Source organism: Zeus faber, assembly GCF_960531495.2.
Source record: "Zeus faber genome assembly, chromosome: 15".
Classification (NCBI taxonomy): Eukaryota; Metazoa; Chordata; class Actinopteri; order Zeiformes; family Zeidae; genus Zeus; species Zeus faber.
In genome coordinates this window covers 20,919,530-20,930,053 of record NC_137194.1, presented here as the reverse complement: position 1 = coordinate 20,930,053, position 10,524 = coordinate 20,919,530, and the positions used below count along the sequence as shown (strand labels likewise).

General features: G+C 42.6%; 1 protein-coding gene across 2 annotated transcripts; it reads left to right on the top strand.

The window, feature by feature from the left end:
- Positions 1-538: 538 nt before the first annotated feature.
- LOC307240779 (transcription cofactor vestigial-like protein 4) lies at positions 539-8,028 on the top strand. Of its 2 annotated transcripts, XM_080014637.1 has the most exons (6): positions 539-647; positions 1,170-1,316; positions 2,039-2,204; positions 4,633-4,858; positions 5,290-5,404; positions 5,570-8,028. In XM_080014637.1, exons 2-6 carry the CDS (start codon positions 1,235-1,237, stop codon positions 5,767-5,769), a joined length of 789 nt encoding a protein of 262 aa, XP_079870763.1. In that variant the 5' UTR covers positions 539-647; positions 1,170-1,234; the 3' UTR covers positions 5,770-8,028. The 2 variants fall into 2 exon arrangements, with proteins under 2 accessions (XP_079870763.1, XP_079870764.1); XM_080014638.1 differs by lacking the exon at positions 539-647 and having other exon boundaries at positions 1,243-1,316; positions 2,049-2,204.
- Positions 8,029-10,524: the final 2,496 nt, after the last annotated feature.

Sequence of the window (10,524 nt, the reverse complement as noted above, 5' to 3'; positions counted from 1 at the left end):
GAAGAAACGGGAATATATTGCAATATATAAACAATACGACTTAAATGCCAAAACTATTGACCACTGATGCGTTCGACAAACCGGTATAACGTTACATATACTTTATTACTATTATTATTATTATTATTATTATTATTACTATTATTATATATCACGCATGTGTCGCCTCATAAATACACATTATAGCGCAACGTTACGGTGCCACTAAGTCTGTCACGTCCAAGTAAGTCTGTTCGACTTTTTTTTTTTTGAGAGAGTCGGTTCTTGACGACTCATTCGATTTTCAGACTCGTTCAGTTGGTTTAGCCCCTCACTGCTGTCGGAACTAACTCTTTTGGTGGAGCGCGCAAGAATAATCGCGTTCGAATCGATCGAAGTTGCCTTTTATTGCCCCGGACTTTAATTTAGTCCCCAGTCATTATTCCAAGGGTGTCGAAGATTGACTCCCAACTGCTGGGTAAATGAAAAGATCCGTTCACCGCGTGCGAATCGTTCGCTTCCCTAGGATCCACCGCCGTGTTTAGCACCGAGGCTGGCACATCAACATGCTAGCTGGAAGCTAACCGACGGCGAATGCTTCTCGACAAACTCGGGGTTCGACTGTTCACGGATTGGCGACTGGATTCACCCTCGACCGCGACAAAACTGTAAGTTGCCGACGACGTGGTTAGGGGCGATACTGTACGTTTATCTTCCGAGTGGGGAACTCCTAGAAGGTACAATGTTGTTCCACTAAACCGGGGTAACCGCTCACTAGCCCCGAAGTACGTTAGCCGTGTAGCTAAATGTGGTTAGCCCTGTCCGAGAGAAACAAATGTCCTTGTGGCCAAGCTGTTTTACCTCACACAATGTTAATCTAAACATGAGAATCGGAGAGGAATGTCGATTTTCGAATTAAGTGGACCGTTAACGTGTACTTCGTCCAATGGGGGGAAAAAAACAACCAAAAATAAATAAACGAAGGCCGAAGTGCAACACTCGGAAAGTAACTTCAGCGAAACAATCGGCAGCCGTCAACGACGTTTTAACTACGCCTAACTAACTAACTAACTAACGGCGCCGACTTTCCATTCGTGTCGTTGTTTTTAACTCGGGGCGGTGGCTTGCTGTCCCTTTTAAATGTGCGTTAAACTGAAGTTAAAGTAACGGAACCCCTCCGTCTATTCCAGGACGGCGGGCTGTCTGTTGGAGTGTTGTGCTAACGTACATGTTAGCAGTTAGCCAGTGGGGGTAAATGCGTCTCCTGAGCATGGACCTGCTGAACTCCCAGCTCCTGGACAAGATGAACAACAACATCGGCAGACTGCACTACGAAGGTGAGCCGCTTCCCCTCGCCGCTGTGGACCGGATGCACGCGTTTCACGGGGAGTACTCGTTTTAATTGTCGTTTTAACGTGTGGAAAAGTGGTCGACAACGGGGCAACCGGGCCACACAAAGTTGGGGGGAAAATGGTCCCAGATCTGGTTGCTTGGGGAAACCGGGCGACCGTCAATCTCAATTGCTGCCGTGTTAAATAAAACGTGTTGGAAAGTGTGGTTGTTTGCTGTGAAATGAAGTTGAGTAAAAGTGAAAGGTGTCTGAAGTGAACAAAAAATAAATAAATAAATATATATTTCATATTTATGTGAACTTGAGAATTGCGCTTCCCACCACTGTAAACATGTCAAATTAAGTGACGTTTTCTTCTAAGTTATTTCACTTAAGTGCTCCAATACATCCATGGGCCATTGAAAACCATCGCCTTGGAGATGACGCTCTGATGCTTATGGGATGTACAAGTTACTGATGGGTTACTCGTCAGTTTGCAGGCAGATCGAACATCTAGATCATCTCTTGTTGTCTGGTTATTTCTGGCGGCTTGATTTGTTGATATAATCCAACATTGTATGATGGATTTATTAACGATGACAATAAACCAAGGCAATTTAACAACGCAGATACAATAGGGGACAACATGATTGTAACCGGCATCATATAATGTGCATTATGTGGGGTGTGATCATGTTTTCCAACGCGTCCATGCGTTCTGCCCCACAGGCGAGTCCAGGTTGCCCCCCCTGCCCACCACTTTGCCCAACATGCGGACCGGCCCTCCTGCCATCTGCCCCAGCAAGAGGAAGTACGGAGAAGAACAAATCGAAGACCATAATGACTGTGACGCAGACCATGTGACGAAAATGAGCAGATTGTTTGCATCTCAACTGTAAGTTGATGGCAAAGACTTCAGTCTTATTTATTTTCTTTATTTGCATTTAGTCTTAAAGTGCATATTAATGTTTTCAAATAGCAAAGCTTTTCCAGTTGTGTTGGATACGTTCTCATATGCTTTTTAGTGCCGACTTGAATGCAAGGATTTCTCTATTCACGCTTTCATATCAAAGCCTTTAAATGTTATCAACATTGTGGACAGAAATATGTCAATTTAAAGCTTCTTTGGATCGATCAGTGTTCCTGTTATAGAGAATTGGTGCCTGCCAAAGTGTCCTGGAAGATTTTAATTTCCCGGACAAATTGATATAATCTGTGTTTATTGAGCTTAAAAACATTTGATAGGCAGGCTATACAGAGAATTACATCAATGTATGTAGATGTATAATATTATTTTATTGAATATTCCAAAATAAAATAAGTCCCGTCAGCTAACGCCATTTTGAAATAAGTATTACGACTTGAAATCAAGTAATTTCCATTCGTGAACAATAAGTAACAAGTGCAATAATAAAGTTTGTCCGTCTTCGTCGGGACGTCCTGTAGACATATTTTACACAATGAAGATTTACCGTCTACTTTGGTCAGAACTAAAATATAAAAAAACCCACCAAACTATGGATGTATGTGTCCCAGCGTTTCTCCTCAGAGTTGTAGTCGCTGCGGTTCTGTCTCCGCTCTGTGTGAACTGTGTTTTATACTGTGTTTACAAGCGCAACCCGTCCACCCGGAAGGTGGCGGGGCTTAGTTCTATAACGACACACGTGATTGGTCAGAGGTGAAGCGTTCAGATCAGCTTTAGGTCGTCCAAGCTGATTGGCTCTCTGTTGCAACTTGCCGAGCGCGGAAATGAACAGATCTGCGGAATCTTTTTTTAATGGAAATTATCCACCCAGCACTAATTCACAAATTGTGCTTGGAGGGAATTATTTTCACCGGATATTTTGAACAGAGAGATTTACCTCTGTCAGACTTCACCAGACTTTCCCGGTCCAAATTACCGGATAATAGAACGTTGCTTTAGATATACATGTGAGAGCACAGGATGTTAAAGACCCCGCTTTGCATCTCCATGTCTAGGATGAGTTTTAACCACATTGGTTTTTCCCTGTTCCTAGACTGTAAATAAATATGCACCCATGGACTGCTTTCGTTTCCTTCCTCTTTACAAATACAGAAGACAAAACGGTTCTGAGCCTTTTTGACGGTGTTCAGCATTAGTGTTTATATGTTTACGGATAATAAGTATTTGAGAGGCGCACAACTTCTTTCTTCCACTTGCTTTTATACAACAAAGCCTTATGCTTATAGCTTTATGTGTTAATGAATTTAATAACATGTATGACCATGTTGGCCTTGTCCAGCTCTGTTAGCGAGGCTTAGGGTTGGCACATGCCTTGTCAAGTCTGATAAATTTGCGCATGTCACTTGTGGCTATAATGCATCTCAAACCAACTCCCAGGGTGGTTAGAGAAATGAGATTTGAATCCAACCTCTTAGTGCATCAAGGTGGCATTCATACTTGCCTTTTTGGCTCCCATCCCATATCCAATCAGCTCATGGAACACGTGTTGCGGCTGAAAACCAACTTTCACGACTAGAGAATTGATTTCCCAGTTGCGTCAGATGAATTTAATATTGAATGTGGAAGCGTCATTATTCAGAAGCATGAGGCTCACTGGTAGGTTACCACATTATTTTTGTGTTTATCAGCTAATACAACTGGTGCTAATGTGTTATTAATTCTACATATTTTTATTGCTAACCTTTTGAAGAATTTTATTTTTTATAATCTCACCTGGATCATAGACATAAAAATGTCTTCTCTCACATAAATGAGCCAGTTAATTACCCGACTTAAATAGTTTTGCCCCATGGGATGTGTTTTACACCTCCTGCCATTTGGAAGAAATTGATTTCTATATTAAGACCAAGATACCAATTCAGGATGTTTCAAGGAGACTTTGTTCGTAGCAAAGTTGTATAGGTAGAAAAATGTAAAAAGTTTGTTAAAATAATTGAACAGCGAGACTGTAAGAATGTCTCACTGCTATCTTTGCGCACCGGGCTAATTCGGTGGAGGTCCGTGCTCGACAGGTTGCTTTCAGATATTCCAGAGGTGACAAAGTTGAAAAGGATAGATAAGATTTCTAATTTTTCTGTTAAGATTTTAATTTCAGAATTTAGGACTTAAGAATTGAAGTCTGGCTGTCTGCCCTCATCTTAAGTTTTCCTTAGTGCCATGTTTATTTTTGCCGTTCATGCGCTGAAGTGGCTCACCCTCATTAAGCAACACTGTGCACAGTGAGTCTTCTGACAGGAAAGTGGGCAGATTGAAGTGCTCTATGAATAGACGGAGCAGTGGGTGATCTGTGTCAGCTCGTGGGGGGGGGTAATCTGCCATTTGTCCCCCCTTAATCAAGGGCCCGGCATTCTGGCGGAGAGGATCGCAATGGGCACTGGGGCCTCAATCACAGTCCCGTTGAGTGCATTACTTCCACCTCCAACGGTCTCCATGGGAACCACCTGTATGCCTCCATCCCCGACTACGCCGTTGACCAGCCCCTCGCTCTGACCAAAAGCAGCCTGGACTCGGGGGTGGGGGGCGGCGAGCGCTCTCCCTTTGTCAGTTCTTCTGAGCGCCAGCAGGTATGTCTTATAAACACCGTAGCGTTGCTAGGAGACCTTGAAAAGACGGTTTGATCAAAACTGAAGCTCCTGCTGTAATGATAAAAAAAACATACCTCTTATAATTGGTACTCATTACTCGTCCAACCTTTTGAATAAAAGTCTGGATATTAAAGTTGCATCTCTGCAGTGACCGTATGAGAAGTGTGTACATGTGTTGGCGACGGGGGGGGGGGGGGGCTGATTCACTCACATAGCATGCACGTTTTCGGGGAAGCTCTGACCTGTTCTCGCTCATTATAATCAAATTATGGCCTGACTTTGCCAAACACCGCCTTACAATGAGACGGGTACCGTTTGGGAAGCGACCGGACCCGCTGTCGTATCTATTGCGGATATGACTTCTGTTGCCTTCTATTTATCTGTATCACACCTGTCCGAAATGTTTTCAGAATCGTCCGTCTGTCATCACCTGTGCCCCTGCAAGCAGCCGCAACTGCAACTTGTCTCACTGCCACATGAATGGCTGTTCCCCCAACCCACCCAACGATCAGAGGAAGACGAACGGTAATGCTGCTCTCCGTATGAAATAAGATAACAAAAATAGCCTAAACAGTCATTATGTTCCGAGCTGTCTGTTCATCAGCCCATTTTTTTTAATCGGTAATGGCTATATTAAGTCTCTTTTCTTTAAAGCCAGCTCTTCTATTGACTCTTGGTTTCTCATCGCAGCCAACACCATCTGTGATCCTGTGATTGAAGAGCACTTCCGCCGCAGCCTCGGGAAGAACTACAAGGAGCCGGATCCGGTCTCCAACTCAGTCTCCATCACGGGCTCGGTGGACGACCACTTTGCCAAGGCCTTGGGAGAAACCTGGCTACAGATAAAGGCAAAGGGCGGCGGCCCCCAGAGTCCAGAGGCCAACTCATGAAGTCGCTCGCCTCAGCTGCGACCAGTGAATCACAATCACTTCCCCAACGGTTTCCAGATGAATGTGCAGATTGACCACGTAGTCATCCGCCGCCAAACATTAACACCTTAACTTAGCGAAGAACAACGTCAGACGGGTGATGTATCGGTTTGGATATGGTGCTCACCGGGCTGGTTACTTGCAGGCCTTGAGGGTTTTCATCGGATGACTTAAGGGTCGTATTTGTTCTTTATTTTCTTTCTGTAAGAAAAGACTACAATGTAGAACACTTATTTTATTTTTTGGGGGGGGGTAGACTGTCAATCTGGCTTGCATTGTGGTGACTGTACAATCATAGATTTGGTGAAACCATAAGAGTGACACGGTGATCTCTCTTTAGAGGCCTCTCAGAACATGTTCTATTTCTATTATAACAGCCTTTTGCTTGCCTTGTTAACCAAAGAAATCTGCCTTTTTTTCCTAACAACGTACAAGCCATACGTCTGGACGGTCCCGAGCACAGTTCAAACATCTTCTTCGCACCGTAAAGAAATATTCTGCTTCTACTTGAAAAGGACAGCTAGGTCTGATTTGCACTATGATGTTTCTGACAGAGTAGGTAGCGGTTTACCTGTTGAGATTGGAGCCAGCATGTCGAGTCATCCAGCTCCCGTTTCTGAAACTATAATGCAAGCAGAGGCGCTGTTCTCTTCCTGGTCTCTCCATACTCTCCCTTAATCGATGTCTTTGTACTTATTTTAAACTGGACTAATCCACTGTTAACAAAATGTTTTGTTTGTAGTCTCTACGCTCTCTGTGGTGGATAACTTGGTAAACTCGTATCATGGACTTTAGGCTATTCCTTCGAAGTAGAAAGCATATGTCAAATAGCTGGTTTCTATTACAAACTTTATTCTATTTACCCTCAGAATTTTATTTTTAACAGTAACACTTTTAGGAATACTCACTGCTGGGACAGTTGTACTCTATATATTTTTTTTGTATCTGGTTTTCATTAGTATATATGGTAGAGACTTAAGCATCCATCTCCATATCACAGCCTCTGGCAAGGTTGTCTGAATGCAGTATAATGGGCTTGATTGCTTTGTTATTCTGAGGTACCGGATGCTAGAGCGTAATGCATGACTGAATACAGGGAACATCAAACATCTGTAGAGCAGTTCTGTTGAACAATAATGGCAAGTAATAACTATTTATTCTATACATAACTTTTACTTCATCTTAACTTTTAGCAAACATGTAGAATGTTATCCTTTGATAGCTGACTTTATTTTATCTTCCTACAAGAACAGTTGAGGATTTTTTTTTTTTTTTTTTTTTTTAACATTCCTCCTTTGTGAAAGTTATTATTATTTTTTTTTTTTTAAAGCACATGCAATGTGCTAGCCATAAGTAAGCATTAACATTCCTCCATCATCCCCATAATTGACCAGATCTTACAAATGTTATGCAACCAATATTGTTACAAGTGGGTTTTATGAGCACCTGCCTCTTGGTGATGCGAGAAAAAAAATCATAATTATTGTGGAGAAAACTATCATGGGTACCAGTGAGTCTGAAAATGGTTTTATTTTTATGACTCTCTGAGATGATCTTTACTTACTTTGTATCTGCCACTGATAAGGAATAGTATTGTAGATCGATTTATTTTGTCATTTCAAAAAGAGTATATATCCTTACATTTAATATTCTACAGTTTTTGTTAAATGCTATATACACAACACTCCCCCCTTCCCTATTATACATTTTAAGACTATCATTGTGCCGCGCATAATGATCATAAATATCTTATTTTATTAAGAACAATGTACTCCTATGTAGCATGGGTATTAATTATCCTTTAACTAAGCATTTTCTTTTTAAAAGTTGATCTTTTTACATAGCTGTCAGTGGTGTATTAAGTGCGGGAACACAGTCGTTTTGAAAAGGCTGTCGTTGTACAGTGTCAGAAGTACCTCTGTACTCACCTGATATGAGTCCGTATCGCTCTCTGCGTACCACTGTCAAACTAAGGGATTATCCAGAGATCTACTTGTTTGACACAAGTTGTCTCTCGATGATATGGTTGGGGGTAATATTTAAATGCTATATTTAGACTGTTTGTGCCTCAAAGACAAGTTTCGCAAACTAACTGCTCCAGGTGTTATTCACATGGGGGAAAAAAAAAAATCTATTTTTTGTTTACTTTTGGCCTTATTTCTCCGGAAGAAAATGTCACTGTTTTGTACTTGATTTCTTCTTAATAAATATATAAATGCATTATGTCTTGATATATTTTTTTATTACACCACACAAGTAAAAAAAAAAAAAAGATTCATTCAGTGCAGTATATATTTATGATCTGTCATCAAGTTTGTGATGAAGTTAAGAGCACAACGGTTGTGTTCACTCCCAATCACTGACAGTCTGGGCACTTATGGGATCAACAAAAGAATAGGAGTCATGAAAAAATGTTTTGCACAATGTCCCAACTTTACCGCCATAGAGTTCGGCCTGCTCAGAGATTTCAAAAATGCTTTCAGTGCTCATGTAAATGACAGAACAATGATTCATGCGCAAGTCAGCTGCTTAATCATCTCCCACAACAGCTTGTTTTTCTCATCTCAGTTTGTCCATTGGTGGTCATTCTTCCTTATTCACTACTTGCTCCTATGCATTCCTCTGCGTGGTTTCAACAAATTAGGAACAGAATCCTGCTGATTAAGAACGTGAATATGCTGATAGCTCAAGTTCTTGACCTTTGTTGATGCCACTTACGTATTTGCAACTTCCAAACGAGGCCTGTCTGGTCTTTGGGGCTTAAAACAATTCTTATTATAGAAACTTATTTTCCTTATAGAGGGTGTGTATGTGGTTCATACAAGGCTAAAAAGCCTCTTCCCCAAGAACTTGAGAATCAGGCAGAGTTGATAAAACGCACTTGCCAGCAGGTGTCAGTGTTGCCTTACTTTGCAACGACTCAAAAATCCCTTGTCCCTGGAGAACAAAGACATGGGGCTCACCTAGATTGAATAGTATTTATTTGTATCTTCCATTTACATAATTGTGTAACTCAGTGTGTACATAGAGTCTACTGGTAACAAGATATTTATACTGATGTAAATATGCATCAAGAGGGACCGCTTCACAAAACACTACGCCACAGCCCTCTGCTGGTTTGAATAGCATTATATTTGCTTGATTTTGTTCTTTACAATCGTGTGATTGATGCAACATTTTGTTGTATCGAATGTGTCGTTCTATTTTTCAGGTTTGACAGGCTTGGCGTGCTTCAAAAGAGAAAATGAGTCTGGCAAATTTGAAATTTCTCAGCAACAGCCCAAAACAGAACCTTAAATAGTGTTTTTGCTTTGTTTTGAAAACAACCGGGGTTTTTTTTGTCCTTTTCTCTTGCCCCTCGGGCTCAAATCTGCTCAAAAGCCCCTCCAACAGACCCCTGCCTCCACGAGATTAGACCCAACCATTCACCAAACATAATGCCACCGCTGCACCATGCCTTCCAAGGAAGACTGCTACTGTGGGATTATAGTGAAGCGATGCACATTTCCCTTCATGGACAAAACCAACACACACACACACATACACACACACAGACACACACACACACACACATACATATCAGGTCATTTCTGCAGTGGACATAGAAAATAGGTTCTAAATCAGGATGACACTTCAGGGTCATGCCAAATTCAGGCTCAGCTTCTTTAATATGTGAAGGCCGCAAGAAGCTTGACATCTGTGCTAGCAGTTGAAGACTGCCCCCATGGCCCCTTGCTCCGGTTACTGCTACTACAGTATGAATTGTGTTATTCTATGAAGTGGTCAAGACACATCCGTCTCAGTTTCTTCTCGCAGTCGCGTTAAAGGCGACGAACCCATGAGGCACAGTCAATTAACGCGGCACACTCCGGACATAGCTGCGGACTTGGTAATTAATCCCTTGGAATAAGTGGGTCACATTCTTTAAGGGTAAATGGAAAAGTGGCCTTTCCGCTCTCACACGTGTTGGTCCGCACGGAGCCTCTTTGCCAGCCTACGCTAACTCCCGGCCGATAACAATCTCCCGCTGTTGTTTGCATAATTCCGAATTTGCCGCGGCTGATGATGATGCGAAGCTGCATCCCTATCTGCCGCATCCCCGAGTGCACAGCGTCCGGGGAATTTGCATGATTGCCCCGTAGATTATTTGAACGTTATCCATTCCCCCCTCCTCCTTTTATTTATTTATTATTTATTTTTATTTTTTTTGCGTGGCTCTCTGCCGTGAGGACGTGAGCACATCCTCGGGCAAAAGAATCTAAAATAGATCGTACAAGCAACCGGAGTATGTGCACAGGCGCGGGAAGCAGCTCACGGGCAGACTTGAGTCATGCTGGCAAGATCATGCACCCAGAGCTGACAGCCCAACACACCCGATTACAAAGGACGTCACTTCCGAACGCAGCCCTCGTATGAGTCGCAAACAGGGGGGAAATATTGAGAGCCGACGCAGCAACCTGTCTCACACATACACACACACACACACAGACGCTCACAATGGTGATCGGTAGTATACACTGGGGTTGGGAAATGAGCGGGATTATGTGCCCCTCGCGCGGCTTCTACGGAGACCTGGCGAGGTTTCTCGGGTCCCGGCGTCGGTGGAAATTCAATCACCGTGTCATATGGACTGCTGGCAAAGGCATAACCTTTGCGGAGGGAGGGGAAGACAACGCGGTCACTCTGGATAACGGTCTTCCCACGAACAAAAACAGA

Coding starts and splice junctions, on each gene's coding strand:
- LOC307240779 (XM_080014637.1), top strand. CDS start 1,235: ATGCGTCTCCTGAGCATGGACCTGCTGAACTCCCAGCTCCTGGACAAG. Junction 1,317..2,038: donor CGGCAGACTGCACTACGAAG/GTGAGCCGCTTC, acceptor TCTGCCCCACAG/GCGAGTCCAGGTTGCCCCCC. Junction 5,405..5,569: donor CGATCAGAGGAAGACGAACG/GTAATGCTGCTC, acceptor TTCTCATCGCAG/CCAACACCATCTGTGATCCT.